Source organism: Electrophorus electricus, chromosome 3 (genome assembly GCF_041902795.1).
Source record: "Electrophorus electricus isolate QZ-2024a chromosome 3, ASM4190279v1, whole genome shotgun sequence".
Classification (NCBI taxonomy): Eukaryota; Metazoa; Chordata; class Actinopteri; order Gymnotiformes; family Gymnotidae; genus Electrophorus; species Electrophorus electricus.
The window spans coordinates 12,527,640-12,550,102 of record NC_137499.1 but is presented as its reverse complement, the minus strand read 5'-3'; the positions used below and the strand labels follow the sequence as shown (position 1 = coordinate 12,550,102).

Here is a 22,463-nt window from a genome sequence, read left to right as displayed (position 1 = left end):
AGGTATTAAATGTCTTAGCTCTTTATTCACAAGTAAAAATTGGACGGTGTTTTGTATGTAAGATAATGTATAAATATAGTACTTATTTTTAAGTATTTTATCAGTACATCGCTTTTTGGTACTCATTTTACTTATCTTTAGGTCAATTAACGGTCGATTCGTGTGCATATGGTAAACACAATGTACATTTCAGCTTGTCCGTTCTACAGTGGGAAACGAAAAGAGAAAAATTCCTTCCCATACCGGGAGTCGAACCCGGGCCGCCTGGGTGAAAACCAGGAATCCTAACCGCTAGACCATATGGGAGGTCTTGCTTAAGAGTCGCTTAGGTAGGCAATTATATAAACAACATCCAAAAAAAAAAAAAAAAAAAAAAAAAAAATGAAAAATTAACAGCAATTCCAGTTCCTGAAACAAATACAATGTTATATTAAGGAGCAGATTTAAATCTAGCGTTAGCCAGCTATTATTTAGCCATTTAAGTCCTTACGAGTGTCGGAAATCTATGACATCATATCTATGCGACAAATGTGGATATTTTCAGACATGCAGCTAGCCAGTTAGCCCAGTATTTACTAGACCCCTTGTATAAATGATAAAAGTGGATAATGTAAGTACTTGTACACGACGTTGCCTATGATTTCTCTCAGATTCTTAAAGGTTAGCGCATTTAAGCCCTTGATTTATGGTCACGTTACAATGTTTAGCTAGCTGGATACCTACCTGCCCAGCCAAATTAGCCAGCTCCTTAACTAGATGGTGTAGATACGTACTTGCATTAATACCTGAATTACACTTGTGTTTCTGCGTATTTTGTGTTGTTTTGTTAACACGTCGTCAGGGCTGATTACTGGAAATCCCAACCAAGAAAGTTCTGCCAGTACTGTAAATGCTGGATTGCAGACAACAAGCCAGTGAGTCATCCACAATCCCGCTGCCGATTCAAGAGTCTCTGTCGACGTTGTTTTAAAAAATGTTTTTTTTTTAATAATTCGTTGCTCTATTTGTGTTTCGTCTTCACTTGGACAGAGTATTGAATTTCACGAGAGGGGAAAGAATCATAAACAAAATGTCACCGCCAAAATCGAAGAGGTAAAGCCAGGCCTTCTAGTGCTATATGCTGTCTGACCAAGAGGGGGTGCTATAATGAAGATAAATAAATAGTAAATAGAAGATGTAAATGTAAATAGTCAAAATAAGCAAACATTATTTGGCAAGTCGTTGGTGCTGCGTTTGCGAGGAGATAAGATATAGCCACGTAATTAAGTCTCTCTTATTGGATGACTGTACCCATGACCAGCCTTGTCACCCCTCCCTCTCATGGTTCATTACAGATTAAAAAGAAAAGCATTGACAAGGCCAAGAAGGAAGAGAAAATGTCCAAGGAGTTTGCAGCCATGGAAGAAGCTGCCATGAAAGCATACCAAGAGGATATGAAAAGACTACAAGCGGAATCAGGTATCTTACCAATCTACAGTTTTGCCCAGTAACAGAAAAAGTGACTGAAGTGTTTGTTTTTTCTACAAATGTAAGGTGTAACTGCTCATAATGCTGTTTACTTTTCAAATGTGATCCATAGAGCCTCTTGTCCTAATTATTCAATGTTTGTAGTAACTTGAGTTACTCAAGTAAATTCAGTAGTACCTTGTAACTTGCACTGAATGATGGAAGTTACATGGATGCAACTGACCTGTGAATTACTGACCTAACTAAAAAAGTGATACTTTGACAGCAAAAGTAAACAAACAAATAAAAACGAACAAATGCTTTTTTGAAAAATGCCTCGTTTCACCCCGTCATAAAATTAACGTGTACTGCTTCCTATGTAGGTGCCTCAGAAGCTCCTGCCCGCAAACAAACAAAATCTCAGAAAAGCAAGGTGGATATTACCACGGTAACCTGCACAAGCAGCAAATCAGATGTTTGGGTGCAGGGAACCACAGTAACCTGCACGAGCAGCGAATCAGATGCTTGGGTGCAGGGAACCACCGACGATGGCGTAATCTACTACTACAACACACTGACTGGAGGTCAGCCCTGACTCTGTTGTTTAACCCTGTTGTTTTATTGTACCTAAGCGTACAAACTTATGTTGGTCAACTCATGTTGTCAATCAAATGTGTGATGTTACTCTACAAGACGCACCAAAGGTTTAAGGCTATGTCCTTCAATTTAGAGTCTCAGTGGGAGAAGCCAGAAGGCTTTCAAGGTGAAAGTGTGTCACCAGCTACAAATCAAACTGAGGTAAGGAATTATTTTCTTCATATTTTAAACATAGTTTTAGATATTAATAAATTACTTGAATATACAGAGGACAATACATAACTTTTTCTTGTGCTTTAACAGGTAACCTCAGGCAGTGCGTGGATGGAAGCTCTGAGCCCTGATGGATATACTTACTATTATAACACAGAGACTGGAGGTGAGCTCAGACTCTGGACAAGACATTATATATTACATTTTTATGCTTTATTACATTTTCTCATCTAATTTATCCTAGCTATAACAGTAGGTTAGAGTTCAAGATACTGTTGAACTAGGATACTGCTGAAATATACTGGAAACAATGCTGATACCTAGAAGTGCAAAATAAACATAAGATCTATATCAGACCACAATAAGTACTAGAGCTGGTTACTCAACACAGGTGCAGGATCAGCGATCATTTAAACACTGCACAAATATATAAGTCTTCAAGACATCATATCAAGTGTGTGACATGACTAATCAGAATACTGTTCACACACCCATCAGAATTATGCATAACATGACTTGACCAAAGTACAACAGCACAACACACTTATTCAGAATCTTGTCATGAAAATGTGTAACTATTATTGCATCTAGTAAATCTAAAATTACTATAAGACTGTGTTCATTATGTACAGTTTAATAATAATTCCATTAAATTTTTATTAACATTGTAATATGCACAGGCTTTCTTGGGCTTTACTTTATTTGTAAAAGACAGATATTTTAATGTATTTTAATGTTGTTCTCCCCTACCAGAGTCTAGCTGGGAAAAGCCAGCTGATTATAGTCCTGCCGAGGGAAGTCCCGCCGAGAGAAGTCCTGATGAGGGAAGTCCCGCCGAGGAGAGTCCTGATGAGGGAAGTCCCGCCGAGGAGAGTCCTGATGAGGGAAGTCCCGCCGAGGAAACTGCGGGACAGCAGGTCCCTTCTACAGAACAGCCAGAGTCCCGCTCTGGGGAAGAGGACAGTTCTGAAGCCCGGACAGACACTGCAGAGCAACCAGAGTCCAAACAGTCCCGAGTTCCAAAGATCAGCTTCCGGGTGAGACGCATCCCTTACGTACACATCTAATGCATTGATTTCATTGTGTCTTGAGAAGCTTTGTACTGGCATACTCAGTTTTTCCAACATAGCCCACTAATTACAAGATTAGGTACGTCTTTTTAAAAAAATATATATTTACCTATGCTTTGCTTTAAACCCTATGCTGTTTTTATGTAAGCAAATTATCACGACTGAAATGCATTCGTAAATTTCATCTTTGAATAAAGACGTGGTACGTTTTAATGATCACCAACCAGCTACAAGTCTTGGAAGATGCATATTTTAAAACAGTTTCTTAACTGTATGTCTTTGAAGCTTTTATTAATGCAAAGATTTAGGGATAACGTTCATTATCATGAATATTGCTTTGATATTGGTTTTGTATGTTGTAATATTTTGCCTGTAAATATTTGAAATAAGAAATATATCCTTCAAATGGGAGAAAGTGAAACTACTTTCCAGCAGGTTCTCAAACCTCTGAGAGTAGTGAAAATTTGTTGCGTAAAAGGTCTGTACAGTGACAAACACGAGACACCGTTCGTGTATACGTGTGAAATTCAGAATTTTTTTAAAAAAAAAGTGCTCTCCTCAGAAAAGGAAGGAAGAAACAGCACAGATAGCAGAGGACGAGGAAAAGGACAAACAGACTGTAGGATCGTCCCAACCTGCAGAAGACAGAAAAACTCCTGCAAAGAAGGCCAGAACGTTCGCCCCGTATGGAGAATGGGAGCAGATTCAGGAAGAGGAGGATCCCTAGTGAGTAGAGCTGTCCTGTGTGCTGCCGAAGTGTTTGTATTATGTACAAAAATACCGGGGTCGGAAAATAAGCTCTGTACGCGTTAAACACATTTTGTTTTAAGAGTCACGTGCTGTCGTTTGTTCCCAACTGATGCGACTGACTGAAAACACAAACAGTGCCGTTATGGCATCAACCCTACCGTAATCCACACACTTCAGACAAACAGTTCCAGCCTCTCTTTGACTTTAGTAACTGATACACATGTTTTTTCCGACGGCTGAACCCGTCACGTGTGTCTGCAGCGAGAACGTCGACTTGCAGCTGCCGCAGACGGAAAGCGGGGCCCCGCCCTCCGACGTGCCCGCAGAGCCCAAGGCCAAGTTTAAGGAGCGAACCATCACCTCGCTGGGAGAAGAGTACAGCTCCAAAGCCACGTTCAAGAAGAGGAAGGCAGAGAACGGAAAGTCCAGGAGCCTCCGTCAGAGGGGGAAGGACGACTGAGAACACGACACCTCCGTGTCTGGTTCCAGGTTCTGGATGAACTGCAGCAATGGGATGAACTGGATCAGCACAGCTTCTGCTATTGATGTTTTTGTCGCACAGATGAAGTATCACAATGTACATTTTATTCTGCTGTCACTCTCTCTCTTTTTAATTTTGGTCTTAACGGAGGTGGTAATATTTCAGATTTTGTTTCCCATTTTTGAAAATATCGTTCTCAAACTGGAATGAGGAATTTAACTAACTATTAAGCAATTCTCCATGACTTGATAATTTTTTTGTGCAGATCCATATACATTTCTACGACAAGGATATACATCTTGACTATGTATTTATTTGTATAATTTCTAAAGTTTTCTAGAAGTGCAGGCAAAGATATCTGCACATCCCCCACCAAAAGCCAAAATTCCTCTCCATACTTCATTCTTCAAACTGAACTCTTCAAATTCTGCACAATTTATATATTATACAAATGAGTTACAAATAAATGTTTTTTTGACAGAGATGCATATACCTGGCATGCTTCATAAAAGATTGTGTTGTGCTCCTGGCACAGGAGGCATGTTTGTGTCTGATAGGCTGAATGTCGGCGCGTGTGTGTGCACAGCACTGTGACTGGGCAGAGCTGATAGTAATTCCCCACCCTCTCTTACTAATCATCTCAGCTAGTATCACTGTAGTAACATGAGTTCTGCAAATGTCAACCATGCAGCTTTTTAAATGTCCTTGCAATAATTTTTGTACAACCTCATGCATCAGACGGCTTGCTGTTTGATCCCTGCTTCAGTTTGAAGCTGAAGAACGCACGTTTCTGCGGTCTCAGATACGTTAACTAGTCTTCAGTCCTGCCACACTGCTGCATCATTCGGACCATATTTCTCCTTAATTTCCACAATCAACAACTTAACACTTCTGTTCCACTTCAAGGTTTTCTATACAGCAATCAATGCAGTTTGATAACTTTACATAAAGCCATGTTAGACTAAACTTCTTAAGAACAGCAATAAACATTAAATTAAAAATAATAATAAATTAAAAAAAGATATCCTACACTTCCGAGCTTGAAACAGATACAACAGTGTGAGGTTATCTGTGAGCTCCAGCGTGTCCAGTGTCGGCGCTGGTCACCAGATCCAGCAGCGCCTCCCGCTCGCTCCATTCCTGGAGGTTACCGATCACCTCCTCCAGTAGCTCGCCGCCACTCATAAACTCCTGGACGAGACAAAGGTGAGACATGGAGCGCTAATGCAAACCCTTGCGCGCAGGTTCTACGTGACATGCTGCACACGTTTTCAAAGTGGCACATCCACCTTTGTGTCACGGGTCACGTAGCCAATCCGGTGATCGGTCACCCTGTCCTGGCTGAAGTTATAAGTCCGTATCCTCTCTGACTGGTACCGCGTGCCCACCTAAACGAAAGCATCAATAATGTAAGGACAGTAAAGCGTGCATTGTGCCTTTAAAACCAAGATATGAAACAGAATAGATAAACGAACGTGTTTGATGAGAATTGGTCATAACGAACCTGCTGTTTGCGGGCTGAGTCTCTCTCTCCCATCTTCTGCCCCAGACTGCTTTGGTGCAGGCGAGCTTTGAGCAGCCGTAGGGCTGTGTCCCGGTTCTGTAGCTGCGAGCGGGACTGCTGACATTCCGCTACCGTGCCTGCAACAGAACAAAAACTCAAAATATCATTTCCATACTTGAACACGGAATCTCTAAGCTCATAAGAGATTCAGTAGAGCACAGATCAGTGTGTACCTGCATGTACCTGTGGGGAGGTGAACAATGCGGACAGCGCTGTCTGTGGTGTTTACGCTCTGACCGCCAGCTCCTCTTGACCTAAAGGTGTCAATTCGCAGGTCTTTAGGATCTAGGGTTATGTCCACCTGGGGGTTTGGGATTGTCAAAAAACACAAGAAAAGGTACATAGTTAAAAAGTTGTGCTAGTCACCGGCCTCAATGTGCTTTGAAAAATGCATGGTATGGGGTGGACCGGGAGAGTGAGTGTGTGTGTGTGTGTGTAGCGGGAGTGAGGGAGAGACAGTGTGAGGGAGTTTTTCCAAAACTGACCATCACACGCCTTATGCGAAGCATGGGTAGCAATCATACATCATCCAGCAGTAGTAGTAGTTCTGCGACAGACAGGTTCAACTACACGCAGTCTCTCTGTTAGATTTTCGTGGATTTGGGGTGTGGCTACAAATTCAGCTCCACTGAGTTTTCATGCTCTTGGGGAGTACAAACCTTTATTTGACCGGTAAAAAAGCACATTTTCTGTGGGACAAATGATTTGTATTGCATTGACTGTATTTTGAACTCAAATGTTTCCGTTTGGGGTTTATTTCAACTTTTAAGAACTGCACTTCAGAGTCTTGGTTCTCTCTGATTATTTCTCAACCAATTTTCTCCAGCTACCAAGCACTAAATAAATCGCAGGATTAAAATCATGCAGTTTTGTTTGAAAGAGACCGAAGACTCACGTCATCGGTATCGGGGAGGACTACGACAGTCATGGTCCCGGTGTGGATGCGTTGCATACGTGAAGACAGCCCAGTCTCGGGAATCCTCTGGACACGATGCGTCCCACCTTCAAACTTCAACCAGCCATAAACATCGTCCCCTGTGATCCTCGCTGCTGCGTGGTGAAGGCCACCTAAGGTTAGTCAAAGAAGTTCACCAGTTACACCAGACCCTGTGCCGTCCGCAGTTCTAGATCTCGTCGCGTGCAGCAGTACGAGAGCACGCGGGTTACTGTAAACTTGTATGGAAGAAAGGAAAAGTGCGCAGCCGTGGACGGACAGACGAGAGAGGGGAGGGAGGGTTGGAGTGAGAGGTGCTGTACCGTAATCAGCTGGAGTGTAATTAAACAACTCCCAACCCCAGTCCTTATAGAAGGCAAAGGCTTGGTACATATCGAACATCTCCCGCGTGAACTGTTGGCAGATGTCACCTGGAGTAAAACAAACAGGACGTAATTAATGACTTATGCTTCCTTTTTGTAGATAAAAGTTGTCCTCGCTAAAGATTTTGGTCACTAGAGTGGAGCAATACAGAAGGTGGCACAATACTGACCTCCAGTGGTTCTCCCCGCCACAACCTCCAAGATAACGCTGCTGGTATCTTGCTCATCACTTTGCACCAGTGTCTTTATCAACTAAGGAACCACAAAGTATGACTTATTGAGCAAAAAGGTACAAAATAAGTTAGCTGCAAAGCTGTAAGTTAGTGACGAGAGCGAATAGCATTTTCAGAACTCACTTTTCTCTTTAAATTGTATATTCTTTTTTCAACAACATGTTGTTCTTCTTTGAGGAGTTCAACCAATTGTTTGTCCTCGGTTTCTCCACCTGTGCTACCTTTCATATATAACGTTAAAACAGCGAGTTTAACAATCTTAGTAACAAACTGCTAATAAGAAATTATTAACGATATAACGTCGTAACCTCGACAAAGTACCGTATGTCAAAATTGAGTTGCGGCGACCCCCCAGTGGCGGCCTAAAGCACCACAGAAAGAATAACGATTTCACGGAATTTCGGAAGAAACCTACTTTGTAGAAGAGCTTCAACTTCTGCCAGTTCCTCTGCTGCGCTCTCGCAGCTCTGAAATGTCGTTGCCACAGTTGATAGTTCAAGCAGCCTCCTGTTTAACACCCTCCTGTCAGAGTCGCTAACCTCTGCTTGCTGTAAACTGCTGGAGATATTGGTGTACTCGGCCAGCAGCCGCTTCAGGTGCCTCTGAACGGCTCCGTTTTGAAGGAGGTCGTCGCCTGCGTGACACGACAGCCGCGACGACCTGGTGCCGTGACCACGGGGAAACGACCGCGTTCCCGAAATGCTTTTAGGTGAAAACGGAACAAAGCTGGAGAAAAATCTTAGCGCACACACGCGTGTCCACCTATGTACACTCATGGTGGTTATTTTTTCGAGACGGTTCGTTTTAAGCCCATATGAAATTGCAAGCTACAATAAAGTTAACCCAGGTCAAAAGGCCGAAATACTCTCAAATGAGTAGGAAGGGTTTCCACGTTAGCCAAATCCAAACCTGTCCAGGTATCTGCTACCAAACCCACTGGTCAGAACCACAAAAAACAACAAGCGGCTTTCAAGTTAGAAAAGTATCTTGATGATCCAATAAGATGGTGAAATACATTCGCAAATAAACGGCATGAGAAACGATGCACATTGAGGATGTTTTACATGCCAGTTCAACAGGAAGTAGTTCGGTATGTGGGTTTCTGGGATATGTAGTTTGACGGGGGATTTGAGTCGTAAGGGGTCGTCGTATACGGTATTAGCCTGCAGGCGTTGCCCCGCCCAAAGTTTCTGTATAGCCGGGTAGAGTGTTATTGGACACTTAGCAACTTTCTGAGCAATCAGCGAAGACCTCACCTGGTTCCTAATTATGCCTGTAATAGAGAATATAGACGCTAAAACATTGGAATTACAACAGCGACCAGTGTCGGTGGACGGCAGAACGGCAGTATTTGTCGCCCTCACTATTATTGGATTTATGCAGGTTGTTTCAACTGTTACAGTGTTGTTACATCTAACTGGACATATACCACAGGTACACCTGATAATCTTTCTTTAAAACCTAACCAAAATGTGTGTGTGTCTGTGTGTGTCTGTGGGTGGGTGTGTGTGTGTGTGTGTGTGTGTGTGTGTGTGTGTGTGTGTGTGTGTGTGTGTGTGTGTGTGTGTGTGTGTGTGTGTGTGTGTGTGTGTGCGTGTGTGTATAATATATGGCATTTCTCTTGATTGGTTTGGTTGCATATGTGCAAAACTTACAATTTCTTTCTTACTTTTGCTCAGTTCAGCATGTTAAATTTGTTCTACTGCAAATGTACCAAACCTTAACTGTTGCTCAAATCGGCTTCTACTGTTCTTACAATCATATTTACATAACATGTACATAACATTTGCATTTATAAAGCGTGGCAGAGATTTATTTATTTTTTTAAAGAAAGAAGTTTTTAAAAACACTACACTTCATAATGGATATGGTTTGCAGGAAGAGCATGATATGACTAACATCTATGACTAACAAAGCATCTTGAACCACTTCTGCACACAGCATGAGACCGCGAGCCAGTAGAATGCCAGCTGATAAGCACATGTATTACGTCCCCGTTGGTGCATGCGCTCGTTTCATATTTCATTTATTTCTTCCAGGTGTACTCATCCGCAGAGCTTCAGAGACCCACAGAGGTGAGAGGGGTCTGTGAAGGCGCCAGTCTATATTATACTCAAAATATAAAATAACCTTATTCAGGAATCACATCGATGCAGGGTGTTCTTAATGAGATGGCCCCGGGTGATGCCTTGAGAGGGAAGCAGAGAACAGGAGCCAGATCAAGGAAACAAAAAAGCGTTATGCCAGCTGCTCACCTACCAGTAAGGCCAGCCAGCAGACATGCACAGAGTGAGTAGCCAAAGCAGTATCTTCATTTGTTATTGTGTGTTCGACTTCCACCGGCACTATCAGGTGAGCTTCAGAAGTACTCATTGCATTATGTACACATTAACTACAAACCCTGTCAGTTTCAACAGAACCTCCCAACCTCTCCCAAGGCATCTGTCCCATTCTCAGAATTCACTAAAATAATCCTAAAAGTAATAATTAGGCTACATGGTTATTATGAATGATCTACTTGAAAATATACACCGATCACTGATTACAACCATCTGCCAATTATTGTTTGGGTCCCTCTCATGCCACCAAAACACCAGTGACTCTGATCTATCCAGTCATGGACTCCACAAGACCTCTGAAGGAGTGCAGTAGTTTCTGGAACCAAGACCTTAGCAGCAGATCCTTTAATTCCTACTAGTATGGCCTCCATGGATTGGACTTTATTTTTCAGCACATCCAGCACATGCACGACTGGTTTGAGATCTGGGGAATTTGGAGGCCAAGCCAACACCTTGAACGTTTTGTCATTTTCCTAAAGCCGTTCATGAATAATTTTTGCAGTGTGACAGGGTGCCTTATCCTGCTGAAGGAGGCCACTGTCAGCAGTAAACACTGTTGTAATGAAGGGGTGTACTTGCAACAATGTCTAGGTAGGTGGTAGGTGTCAATATAACATCCACATGAATGCGAGGACCCAGGGCTTCCCAGCAGAACACTGATCAGAGCATCACACCGCCTCTGCTGGCTTGCCTTCTTCCCATTGTGCATCCAGATGCCATCTCTACCCCAGATAAGTGACACACACATCTAACTGTCCACATGATGTAAAAGTAAACCAGGCCACCTCCTTCCAGTGTTCCATGGTCCAACTCTGCTGCTTACAAGCTCACTGTAGGGCTCAGCATGTACACACTGACCGGTCTGCGGTTTCACTTCTCCATACACAGCAGGCTGCGACCTTTTCAGACTTTTCAGCAATTTATGCTACAGAAGTTCTTCTATGGGTTCAGACCAGAAGTGCTAGCCTTCTCTCCTCATGTGCATCAGTGATCTGTGAGCACACATGTCCCTGTCGTCCATTCACTGGTTGCTCTTCCTTGGGCCACTTTTGGTACTAACCACTGCAAACTAGAAACATCCCACAGGACCTGCCATTTTGGAGATGCTCTGACCCAGTTGTCTAGCCATGACAGGTTAGTCCTTATCAAAGTCACCTAGATCTTTATACTTGTCCATGTTTCCTGCTTCCAACACGTCAACCGACTGTTCTCTTGCTGCCTAATATATCACACTCCTTGACAGGCGCTACTGAATCAGTGTTTTAATGTTGTGGCTGATTGTTGTATAGCTAGATCCAATGGCTCTTTTGCTTCAAATCAGCAGTTCTAAATATGGTTTGGCCTTGTTTTGACAGAGGGTCATAATTAGTGATTTGGCACATTGCATTACTCTGTAAATGAAGCACTGACATGTTGCGTGACTGAAATGAGGGTCTTAGTTTGTGAGGTGCAATCTATCCAGGTGAGCAATAATCTGTGGACTGATATGGCCAATAATACAGCCCTAATGAAGAAATGATTGTGAACATACACAGAGCGTTGGATTAGATGTGATAACTTAGTAAGATATGTATGGTGCTGTATATAGGTAAAGACTCCGTACAATTACTCATTAGGTACACTTTTCCATTTAAAATGTGAGTCAGCATGACCGGCAGTGCGCAATAAGCAATTTACAAGAGACACATGAAATTCCTACCCAGTGTATTTTAAATATGACACAGAATAAGTTAATAAACTGTTGTTTATTAAGCCCTCTTTACCTTCATCATCAGGGACTATACATGCCACCATCATCCACTGGAACGCTGAGCAAGGCAACCTCCAACATTTTGGATATCACAACGGACGGATCCTGGTTGAGGAGTCGGGCCTGTACTATGTGTATGCCAAAACATGTTTTCGTTACTACGATATTTTTGAGGTGAGCTCTGAGACTGAGCACAACAGTCAATCTGATGTCCCACTGACCCTTTCGCCATCTGACTATGGAGTGCAGCTCATGCAATATGTGTTCCACGAGCGCATCTCACACAGGACCTCAGAGCCGGTGTTGCTCATGAAAAGCGGCAATACATGGCGTTGGAAGCGAGGAACGTATCACATGTGCTGTGAGCAGCAGAGTGGTGTGTTTTCACTGCAGGCTGGAGAGGGTGTGTATGTCAGTGTGTTAAACTTTTGGTTGCTTGACCCAGAAGCGGAAGGCAGCTATTTTGGGGCTTTTAGGGTAAGTAGTGAACTGTAGCTTTGAGGACTGTGTGTAAAACTGTTTACATAATTCACCATTGACTCTTTTTGTACCTGTCACACTATGGGATAAAAGAATAGAAACACATTCTGTTAGTACATTTAAATGAATGCACTGTCATCAGCTCAGCACTGTGCTGTTTCAGTCTTTGACATGGAAACAACTCTTAAATGTAACCTGATCATACTTGCAGAAATTAGGATTTGTACAGCTCTGAAATGATGTTGCTGTTCTTGATGCAGTCTAACATTCTATACCAAATACTTCGTAATATCTATTTATCTTAATATTTAAGTGTTAATTGAAAATTCTCTTTAGCAGACCTGTATGGCTTAAGCATCTCAATGCAAACAATATTACAGATTTTTTAACTGTTGGACTGTTTGCCAGAACTGGCGAAGGGAAAAAAGCCAACCTGAACAGACTGTGTAACTGTATCACTTTACTATACATTTTATACATTGTATTGCAATTAATCTCTTTGTTCAGTGAACTGAATAAAAGACAAGATCATATGTAATGTGGCCTGAACCCTTGAATGCTATGTGAGTGGTCTCTTTGCATGTTCTTTTAAAGCTATAAAATGCTTACTGTTTAACAGTAGTGAATTTATGAATACGATTATAGTCCAGAGAAAAGGAGTCCAACGGTTTCCTTTTGCACTTTTGTGGTCTGATGCTTAGAAATGATATTATTGCACTATTGGTGTGCCGCTGATGTTGAATGACTTTGCAGCTTCTGGCTTACCAACCCAAGTCTGGTGGAAGCGAAGGTTGGTAGAAAAGGGATGTAGAAGAGACAGCACTAGCAAAGTCACATGCGAGGGGGAAAAACCAGATTCCCGTGAGACAGAACCCTCACCCCGTATCCTGACGACTCTAACTTCTGCCTGGAAGGTCCAGCAGTAGTTCCACTCACTAACAAGTGGCTCTCTCGTCTGTCGACTTGTCATATCAGACCACTGTATAAATGTAAAAAAGGCATATCCATGTGCCTTAAGTATTAGGGGACAGTGCAGACTGATGAATTGGCAGAAAAGTCTGGAAAAAAGCATAGGCTTTTGACATCATAAATATGCAGTCACTCTGCAGCTGATGTGACTCATTATGAGTAATAGGGCTGTGTATTCTTGATTTTAGCATTTGCTGGTATCTGCTTTTGGCCTCACTAAGCTAAAACCCACCTGGACACTGAATATACGCGAAAAAAAAGCAATTTAGATGCAACAAAAAATTTAAACGCCAGTGTTGAGGAGAGCAAAATCGGCAAGAACCAGAAAGACATCACTGCTGCATTTAATAATAAGTTGTGATCAAGTTCGCCAGGATGAAGCATGTCTCCTGTGCATAATTACGCCTGATTACGTTACTGACAGATTTAATTGGACCCAGACCAGCTGGGAGGTCTCTCCATCTGATATGTCATCAGCATAACCTTTTACATCTCAGAGTCTTTACATCTCCAGTCTGTGCTGAATTCCCTACATTTCTTCTCATATTCCTAACAGGGTTAAAAGTTCACTGTATTCAATTGTCTGCTCCTACTCACGCCTTGCACAAGACTTGTTTTTACCAAAACAAATTTAGAATGTACGATGAGCCAGGCTCTGGGTCGCATGCACTAAAACAATACAATCATTACAATATTACAATATTATAAGTAAGGATTATTAGTTTAATGATTATATAGCTATATAATCAATAAATATTATATACTATTAGCAACCATTGTGAGTGCTTAAATGTTCATAGGAGCTGAAAATGTGACAGATGTTTGGTTGAATGGAACCCAGGAGTGAGGCTAAATAAATAAAAAATCAGTTCATAAATAAAAAAAACTTGTGCTTCATGGAGCAATGTATTCAGTTTTTTTTTCCCAATCTAATTCTTCCTTTATATTTCAATGGGAAATACCCCAACGAAAAGCTATAGTTATTTATCTCAAAACAAGCAAGCAGGAAACACCCAAAATATGCATACAAGCACAAATTAAGACTAGTGACGTGATAAGGAGAAAAGGGGGACTGTGGATTAATAACTAGCAGAGGTTGTTGTGGCTGGGTAGATTCATGAGGGAAATACCCAGCTGACTCACTCAGCCTTTCTGTCCTGTCCTGACTGGGTGGAGGATGAGACCATTCTCCCTTGAAACAATCCTGAAGGAGAACTACGCTTTCATAAGACTGTTGATACTTGAATAATGGTTCACCCCCCACCCAAAGAATAAAAATGTCTGATGAGATTAAATTCCTTGTAGACTTTATTTCACTATTTATGACTACTGGGTGCTGTTCGGAAAGCATTGCTAAAGTTGCTTTTCTAAAGTTATTGCCATTGAAAAGTTCCAATTGTACCATGAGAAGTTCATATACCACCTTATGATTGATTCCATCATCATCATCATCATCATCATCATCACTCTTGTCATCATCATTAAGACCATCATCATCGTTGTCATCATCATCATCGTCATTATAATGAGCTGAAAATGCAACGTACCCCAGTGAAAAGGTATATTTGGTAAATGCTGAATGGTACTAAGGAGTGAGGCTAAATAAGAAAAAATAAATAAAAGAACCTCGAAAACAGAACAAAAAGAATAAATAAACACATTACAGATTACATTACATTACATTACAGGTACTTGCAATGTGAGACTTAACATGGATCCAAGCACAGAACTGAAGCACTTTCAGAAAAATAAGATAATGAGAATGTTTGTTTAAATAAATATTTAAGTAAAGCATCACAAAGCATCTGGAAAATGAATTATAAAGTTTATGAACCGTGATATTAACAGATTTGCCACCCATAGACACATTTAGAGTGTATGAGAGTCCATATCAATGAAGAAGCTCAACCAGATGAGATGGATAGATGGATGGCTAACTTTAAAATAAAAAATAATACAAATATTGTGGGCTAAAACATAGTCAATAAATAACCAATTGAACATATTTCTCTTCAAATATTTCAATAAATATAGCAATAATAAGTATGTAATAACATTAAATTCAACCATGAACTAAAATTTCACATAAAAAAAGAAAGAAAGAAAAATATATTGCACTGCCACAGACAAACTGGCTAATATTCTAGTGGACTGTCACCACTGGCTTCAGTGATAGGGTTTAGTTTTGAAAAATTATTTTAAAAAACTGTCAACCAACCGCACCCTGACAACGGAGAACATTTGCTTGGACTGTGCCAGCTATCGAATAGCTAAGTAGCTACAGTCAGCTATGCCTCACAGCGAAAAAGAAACACTCAGGTATTATTAAAACATTAGTATTATAAGAAACACTCAAGTATTATTAAAACATCAGCTTTATAAGAAACACTCAGATATTATTCAAACATTAGCTTTATAAGAAACACTCAGGTATTATTAAAACATTAGTATTATAAGAAACACTCAAGTATTATTAAAACATCAGCTTTATAAGAAACACTCAGATATTATTCAAACATTAGCTTTATAAGAAACACTCAGGTATTATTAAAACATTAGTATTATAAGAAACACTCAAGTATTATTAAAACATCAGCTTTATAAGAAACACTCAGATATTATTCAAACATTAGCTTTATAAGAAACACTCAGGTATTATTAAAACATTAGCTTTATAAGCTAGATCTGCTAGGCCATACACATAATAAAGTCGACTGCTAGATTGCTAGCTAGCTGCATTTTTGACAGGACTTGCTAGTTCTTTAGCACATTTGGTTTAGGGAATACCTTGTGTTCTTTAGGGCAGTTTATAGAAATAGCATACACAAAATATTTAAACAGATAGCTCAAAGATTCACCATTTTACTTTTATAAAGTTAGCGTTACTACTTTTGCTCTGGCGCGACATTTTGCTTGACATTAAACACACAAACGTTTGTCCTCCAGTGACACACATCAGGAATTCTCTTTGTCCAGTGCACTTCATGCGATTTCCCAGCAGGGGGAGTCTCAGGCTGTTGAACTAAAGGAGAAACATCATATCCTAAATTCAACACAGGTTTTTAGGATCTTTTGCAGTTTTCTATAGTCTTTATTTGTCTTCCTATATTTTATCATTATAAGCTATGTGTAACTTGACATTTAGATGAATAAAAAGTTCTCAGGAAAAACAGGTGGATTGCAACATTCAGAGATGGTGTAGGATGAGATATTGTGCCCAATGCTTTGTGTTGGTGTTTATCTGGTCCACATTTCCCCCTGCTTTTCCACTGCTGTATAGGCCACACTATCAGAGATCGCAAAGCGTTATGAGACTGTTGCCAGTAACATCAAACTGAAGGAGCACCAGATCAGAGGCATCACCAGCGAGACCGAACAGATGCAACGCCACAACAAAAGGCAGGAAGCACAGATACAGGCACTCTGGATGGAAAACCTGAAACTCAGACATTGCATAGAAGAACAGCTAGAGAACTCACACTTTTTGCTGGCTGGGTATAACACTTACCGCAATAAAATGGAGAGCTACAAAATGTGTGTCTCTGCACTGGAGAGCCAATCGCCTGTTTATAAAGAGTTGCTGGAGAAGCGGGAGGAGGTGAAGAGACTGAGGAAATACAGAGATGATCTGGAGGTGGACTTGCAGAATCCAGGCGGGGAAACAGTTCATCAGGTCCAGGTGCAATACCCCCCTTCCCCAATTATCAAAACATATAATAAACAAAAATGCAGTGAGTTATATAAACATTACTGTGTAAACATCTCAAGCCACCATTAGAGTTGTTGCTTTAGCAGAGGTATAATGACAATATATAATTATCTTAAAGTATCTCTTTAGGATACTAAGAGAAATACAGGAAATATGTATACAGTATTTTAAAAACAGCATTTTATTCAGAATAAAATGGCTTCTACAGACAAAAGTCAGTATTTCGTGTGACCTCCCTCGACACTAAGCACATCTGGAACTCTTTTGGGGAGTCTGTCCTGAGGTTTTCTGCAGTAATCTTCTGGTACCGTTTCATTCAGGTTCCATTACATGTAGGTTTCAGAGAGCCAGGTTCCTGCTATTGCTCAAGTGTAATGCGAGGTCACTCCAAATACTCTCCTCTGTAGTCTATAGAAGCTGTTTTATCTGATTTTTTCTTTTTTTTTAAATACTGCATACAAATTTCCTGTATTTTCTGCTTCTAATTCTAATAAAGAGACTGAAATAATTATATATGGCCATTATACCATTGCAAAAATGTAATGGTGGCCATGACTTTTACACAGTACTGTATATTTTAACACATGCATTGTCAGACATAAAATTAATATAACATTAACATTTTATCTTCAGAAAGAAATAGAAAATATTAAGACAAATATAAATTGCGTGGAAGAGATTTTGAGAGGAAAACGAAAGCTTTTGGAGAAGCACAAAGATACCCATGCCCATATAAGAAAGGATATTGAGGTAAAATATCAAAATGGAGATAAGATATATAGGTAAGATATCGACATTGAGATAAGATATCGAGGTAAGATATCGATATGAAGGTAAGATCTTGACGTAAACTCAGATCGTCAAGCACTGGCTTGTGTAGATTTCTGGTATAAATTTCTTCTAGAGTTTCTGTTGTTTATTAACTCAAATCGGAAGAAACTTGGATTTGAAACAAGGTAAAGATGTGTCCCATTAACTGGTACCCACAGAAATACACCAGAATAATGTTCATTAGGAGTATTGGTATAAGGTAACCGGACATGCTATGCACATGCGTGAAAAAGCATAGATGCTTATTTTAATGTAAGAAAGGTGGTTGAAGAGGTAAAGAATATTGATCACTGCTGTAGAACTGCAGAAAATGTCACCTCTATATTGAGAAACTATTTGAAAGGGTTTGGTTTGCTAGACCTTCGAGCCTAGAAAGTGTTCTTAGCTTGCAGAGAGGGAGGGACAAACTACTAAAATTCAGCAGTGACCATAATAATGGTTTCAAATGTGTTTTTTTTTCCTTGAAAAAACAGTATCAGAATAAAAACATAAATTTGTTATGATCTGAAGTGTACAAAACATTTTGTATAACATTGTTTGCTCATTTGTTCTTTAATTGAGGGTTACAGTAACTCTGGAGTCTAGTGTATATTCACAGAGTCCTAACTTTAGAATTTAAAATTTTTGTTTTTATTTATTTTGTTGCTCAGATTCAGAACAGAAGATATGAGGCCATTGTGAGGAGACTCCGTTGCCAGCTGAAACAGGCTCAGTGTAACCAGAAACAGCTGCACAGTGACATCTCCCAGATGGAGAAGGAGGTGGAACATCTCAAGAGCCAGCTAGAGGGATCTCCCCCAACGTAGAGTCAGTCGGTGAAGGTCTACGCCCGAGAATACTCAGTGATGTTGCAGTTTATGTCAGTGAGAAGGTTTGGTAGGCCTACAATACAACATGTCTCCAGTTTATGTGTTTTTGAAGTTCTGTGTCAGGTAAAATATCTCATATCATACTTTAATACTTTTTCCCACACAATCGTTTGTGACGTAACAGCCCTACAGAAAGGGCAACAGGCCGGAATAGTGTTGGTTGATATTGCACAAGCGAAATATAAACATATGAAAACAAAAAAGTACCTCAATACCTGAAAACACACAAAGAAAAATAATTTTTCAACAACGTAAATGTTTTAATTAACGTTTTGTTTTTCTGGTCAGAGTGACAGGAGGCATTGAGGGTAGTTTAATGAGATATATGCCCTGTAATGCAGCAGCATTGTATTTACAGATTTCATTTAAAAATAAATAGTATTCATAGTTTATTTATGTATTTATATTATGTTGTATGTGTGGCATGTCCATATTCTGCTTCCTGTCTTTCTGGTTTTGGCAGAACCTGATCTTACAGACTCATCTAAATCCAAGTTATATATATCTGATATACCATATCTGCTATAACATATATGACACACTGTCTATAGAAGGCAGCTCGAACAAGTTTCTGGAAACACCAAGGTTGTGGGTTTAGTTCCCAGGGAGCAAACATAGCATACCAATAAATATGGATGAGAGAGTCTGTTAAATACTGTAAATGCAAATCTACTATTTTGAGTGTGTGGTTTGAGTGAAAGACAGTAGAGGACTCTGTATCTGAGTTGACATAAAGGGGCAGATTCTAACCAAAGCATTTTCCATTGGGAAAATTATGTAAATTGATATTTTTGGGCATCACATAATTTTTTCCCAAGCATAGGTTGTTAACACAGCTTTCTGTGTGAGTATGTGTGTTTAAGTGTTGGCATTATATTGGTTCAACAGTGCCTGCACTTCCTGAGTACTGTAGAATTTTTCCCTCTCCCTTAATATCTAAAGTGAATTAAACAACCAGCCCTTAGGCTCAAGAGGAAGGGAATGTCACTCATTGTGTTCCCTTCTGTGTAGTGTTCCAGTAACAGAGAATACATGTGAGTTGACCTTACGTAACATATAATCAGCATGGTAAGTGTTCAACAGTTATGTAATAAACTCACCTGCGTGTGAATTATGCCTGGGAGACTGTCCTAGGTCAGTATTTGTGCGCGCCTGCATCATTTAATGGACATGCTGGTGCCATTCGCTCAGAATTACCCCTGAAAATGATTCTCTATTCCGCACTACCGTTCTCTCTGATGTAATATATTCACTACTCTTTGTAATTTGTAGCTGTGGTTTGGATAGTGTGTTCTGACAAATGAGAGGCACTTGACATCATCATGGGAAAAGGGTATGAGGTGGAAAGGGAACTAAACCTGGGTGAAATAAATCTTATTTCAGTATGACTACTGAGCAAAGGGGGCTTTGGGCATTATATGCTGCATGTCTGCCAACAAACCTTTGCCTGTATATGCTGTATATTACTCCATAGTGAATCAGATGCACTTTAAAGCAGTGACCCTTCCATTCTTCCACATCTCAAAGGGGCTCTAATGGATTCAGATCTGGTCAATGGTGAGGCCACTGAAGTACATTGACCTCGTTGTCATGGCGATGGACCAGTTAAAGATGACTTGCTTTGTGACATGGTGCATTATCACTTTCGCTTTGCTGTCCATATTTGCCCATGTTCAGTCAAAATCATGCCAAGGAGAGACGGGAGACAGGAAGAGCCTGAACGCTTGAGCCACAGTGTGAAAGGTCCGGAAGACACAAGAACACACCTCACAGCAGCACTGAGCCGTCAGGCCTCCTCACAATAGGGGGCAGGAGTGTAGGTATCTCCTTACGCTTCTCACCTCATGGTATGGGAACGTGAAGAACGTGGTTCTGACTGTCCTCACTGACTGGTGGACCAGACCCTATTTTGTCTTTTCATGGTTTCACTCTCTGCCAGTTTGGCGTACCTGAGGCGCCTAACACCAAACTGCAAATGACTAAACATTCACCTCTATGAACAGCAATATTCTTCCTATTTTCCAGGGTTTGCTGCTGTAGGCTGTTGTGTCTTCAAGACGTAGTTAATAATGTGTTATTATACCAGCTAATGTTCACTTCCAACCAAAGCTAGCTAGCTTGCTGGTGACGCTAAGCAAAATAGTAATGTAGTTAACATTTGACAAACAGATAAATTCTCACTGAAATATAGGTAAGGTGTTGAATTGCTTGTAATTTACCATGAAGTTGGCATGATTTGTAAAAAAACAAAACAATTATCTGGAGTCTCTCCGTTTGTGTGTGCACTGTAACCTGTCTCGTGAGAAGACTTATAACACGAATTTTGCGATAAATCAAATAAATGAAAATCAAAATTTAGGCAATGGTGCTCTGATTGGCACTTCTGTGGCCAATCAGCTTTTAGCTGGGGCCACCACCCCTTTGGCCCCTCCCTGGATCCTCATGGGTGGTGTGGGAGTCTAAAATTAAAAATCCTGAAGGGAGCATGGGCAGTGGGGGTGGTGTGTGTTCCTGTCTGGAGCAAAGGAAACAGGAAGGACTCTCAGGGCCACTTAAAAGCTGACCTTGTGAGTTTGGGCTGAATAGAGCCATCAAACTGCACCAGACACTCCACTATAAACATGCTCTTTGTCTTCCTCTGTATTTCCTCTCTCTCTCTCTCTCTCTCTCTCTCTCTCTCTCTCTCCATTTTTATGCTTGTTGTCTTTGTCTTCTCGTACATGCACACAGAAGACTTCAACATTCCTGGCCAGTGTCACAGCAGTGGGAGTAAGGGTGTAGCGAATGGTCTGTGGTGTACGGTATCAAGCAGAGCTTTTGTTCCAGCTCAGTAGAGGTTAGAGCAAAACACCCAGCCGGGCTGCTGGATGGGGTCCGAGCTACAGAACATAAACACAAAAAACAATGACAGATATGATTCAGTATAAACCAAAGGGATGCATGTGTGCGTTTTTGTGTAAATAGACCGAATGTATACGTGACCTCAGTTGTGGTTTTAAATTACTTTACTTTTCTGACATCATATTAGATAACCACACTCCCTTTGCATTCCAAGAAATGTCTACTCCAGGTTACTGGGGAAGAAAATCTGCCTGATAGTGTGTGGATGTAGGATACAGGAAGAACAGTGTGGTTGCTGCCCAGGTTGTGGAACAGTGATCTACCTCTTCTGTGCGGTGCAGCTCTGTACAGAGACTCCAGAACCCCTCCGTAACAGGGTGTGGATTTCTGCCATCCTGGAAGGTCTCACACAGGCTACACAGGATTAACAGGAGCCAATTAAGGTGGTTTGGGAATTTCATAAAAGTTCCCACTACAACTTTTCCAGGCACGTCTCACTGGAAGGAGGACCACAGGCAGACCCAGGACCCACTGGAGTAATTATATCCCACACTCTGCCTCCATCTTTGAAAATCAGTTAAAAGGGGGGGTCTATAGATGAACTACTTATAAGAATGATATTCAAAATTGGACCTTGCCATACAGGGTCATTGTTCATCTGGTGATGGTAACAAATGTTATTTTTTTACTGCATTTAGCCTCATCTTAGTTGCTAGGCAACAGCTAAACAACAGCTGTAGCTCCCACCCATTTCCAGTTGTAAACACAGCTACCACAACAGTGATCTTCTCAGTTATTTGTAATAAAACATGATCATGGCATTTAAGAGACAAAGTTCTGTTTTATTATGAGCTTCTCTGAACAGGGAATGTGTTGAGATTAGGTGTGACGTGACCATGAACATGGACAAGAAGCACATTATATATCCCTCTGCAAGTATTTTAATTGCTTCTCTTGTAAGCAGGAAACTATTCGATGAAGACATGTCTTATGGAGATTTCTGA

At 40.7% G+C, this 22,463-nt stretch overlaps 4 protein-coding genes, 1 long non-coding RNA gene and 1 other non-coding gene across 10 annotated transcripts; 4 read left to right on the top strand and 2 right to left on the bottom strand.

Moving 5' to 3' along the window:
- Positions 1-234: 234 nt before the first annotated feature.
- trnae-uuc (transfer RNA glutamic acid (anticodon UUC)) lies at positions 235-306 on the bottom strand. The gene has a single exon. It is a non-coding gene; the product is annotated as a tRNA-Glu (tRNA).
- A 200-nt stretch (positions 307-506) lies between these two features.
- On the top strand, positions 507-5,041 carry wbp4 (WW domain binding protein 4). Of its 3 annotated transcripts, none has more exons than XM_027018462.3 (10): positions 507-610; positions 842-914; positions 1,030-1,092; positions 1,335-1,458; positions 1,830-2,030; positions 2,177-2,244; positions 2,347-2,422; positions 3,010-3,293; positions 3,889-4,052; positions 4,338-5,041. In XM_027018462.3, coding segments are annotated over exons 1-10 (1,254 nt in total). In that variant the 5' UTR covers positions 507-608; the 3' UTR covers positions 4,537-5,041. The 3 variants fall into 3 exon arrangements, with proteins under 3 accessions (XP_026874263.2, XP_081566497.1, XP_081566498.1); XM_081710371.1 differs by having other exon boundaries at positions 3,877-4,052; XM_081710372.1 differs by lacking the exon at positions 507-610 and adding an exon at positions 643-660 and having other exon boundaries at positions 3,877-4,052.
- On the bottom strand, positions 4,851-8,722 carry mtrf1 (mitochondrial translational release factor 1). 3 transcript variants are annotated; one of them, XM_027018461.3, is made up of 9 exons: positions 8,087-8,718; positions 7,795-7,892; positions 7,609-7,690; positions 7,379-7,486; positions 7,017-7,189; positions 6,305-6,422; positions 6,062-6,198; positions 5,847-5,945; positions 4,851-5,748 (listed from the first exon to the last, which is right to left on the bottom strand). In XM_027018461.3, the coding sequence occupies exons 1-9, from the start codon at positions 8,445-8,447 to the stop codon at positions 5,623-5,625; spliced, it is 1,302 nt and encodes a 433-aa protein (XP_026874262.3). In that variant the 5' UTR covers positions 8,448-8,718; the 3' UTR covers positions 4,851-5,622. The 3 variants fall into 3 exon arrangements, 2 of the variants coding, with proteins under 2 accessions (XP_026874262.3, XP_081566496.1); XR_004776525.2 differs by having other exon boundaries at positions 5,610-5,748; positions 6,295-6,422; positions 8,087-8,722; XM_081710370.1 differs by lacking the exon at positions 7,795-7,892 and having other exon boundaries at positions 8,087-8,151.
- Positions 8,723-8,735: 13 nt separating this feature from the next.
- On the top strand, positions 8,736-12,766 carry LOC113582613 (tumor necrosis factor ligand superfamily member 11-like). Its single transcript, XM_027018464.3, has 4 exons — positions 8,736-9,105; positions 9,711-9,746; positions 9,828-9,960; positions 11,786-12,766. The coding sequence occupies exons 1-4, from the start codon at positions 8,941-8,943 to the stop codon at positions 12,253-12,255; spliced, it is 804 nt and encodes a 267-aa protein (XP_026874265.3). The 5' UTR covers positions 8,736-8,940; the 3' UTR covers positions 12,256-12,766.
- Positions 12,767-14,635: 1,869 nt separating this feature from the next.
- Positions 14,636-18,555, top strand: ccdc122 (coiled-coil domain containing 122). Its single transcript, XM_081707539.1, has 5 exons — positions 14,636-14,725; positions 16,136-16,267; positions 16,490-16,888; positions 17,552-17,668; positions 18,400-18,555. Exons 1-5 carry the CDS (start codon positions 14,636-14,638, stop codon positions 18,553-18,555), a joined length of 894 nt encoding a protein of 297 aa, XP_081563665.1.
- Positions 18,556-21,119: 2,564 nt separating this feature from the next.
- Positions 21,120-22,166, top strand: LOC145653777 (uncharacterized). The gene is made up of 3 exons (XR_014119983.1): positions 21,120-21,185; positions 21,349-21,454; positions 21,674-22,166. It is a non-coding gene; the product is annotated as an uncharacterized LOC145653777 (long non-coding RNA).
- The last annotated feature ends 297 nt before the right edge of the window (positions 22,167-22,463 follow it).

What these genes read in the sequence shown, in the direction of transcription:
- LOC113582613 (XM_027018464.3), top strand. Translation starts at nt 8,941, where the DNA reads ATGCCTGTAATAGAGAATATAGACGCTAAAACATTGGAATTACAACAG. An exon ending in AGCTTCAGAGACCCACAGAG is followed by an intron (nt 9,747 to 9,827) that starts GTGAGAGGGGTC and finishes ACATCGATGCAG; the next exon opens with GGTGTTCTTAATGAGATGGC. An exon ending in AGCCAGCAGACATGCACAGA is followed by an intron (nt 9,961 to 11,785) that starts GTGAGTAGCCAA and finishes CTTCATCATCAG; the next exon opens with GGACTATACATGCCACCATC.
- ccdc122 (XM_081707539.1), top strand. Translation starts at nt 14,636, where the DNA reads ATGATTGATTCCATCATCATCATCATCATCATCATCATCACTCTTGTC. An exon ending in AAACAGTTCATCAGGTCCAG is followed by an intron (nt 16,889 to 17,551) that starts GTGCAATACCCC and finishes TTTTATCTTCAG; the next exon opens with AAAGAAATAGAAAATATTAA. An exon ending in ATATAAGAAAGGATATTGAG is followed by an intron (nt 17,669 to 18,399) that starts GTAAAATATCAA and finishes TTTGTTGCTCAG; the next exon opens with ATTCAGAACAGAAGATATGA.
- wbp4 (XM_081710371.1), top strand. An exon ending in GGATTGCAGACAACAAGCCA is followed by an intron (nt 915 to 1,029) that starts GTGAGTCATCCA and finishes TCACTTGGACAG; the next exon opens with AGTATTGAATTTCACGAGAG. An exon ending in CTACAACACACTGACTGGAG is followed by an intron (nt 2,031 to 2,176) that starts GTCAGCCCTGAC and finishes CCTTCAATTTAG; the next exon opens with AGTCTCAGTGGGAGAAGCCA.
- mtrf1 (XM_027018461.3), bottom strand. Translation starts at nt 8,447, where the DNA reads ATGAGTGTACATAGGTGGACACGCGTGTGTGCGCTAAGATTTTTCTCC. An exon ending in TATACAATTTAAAGAGAAAA is followed by an intron (nt 7,691 to 7,794) that starts GTGAGTTCTGAA and finishes GTGGTTCCTTAG; the next exon opens with TTGATAAAGACACTGGTGCA. An exon ending in CATTGTTCACCTCCCCACAG is followed by an intron (nt 6,199 to 6,304) that starts GTACATGCAGGT and finishes GTTCTGTTGCAG; the next exon opens with GCACGGTAGCGGAATGTCAG.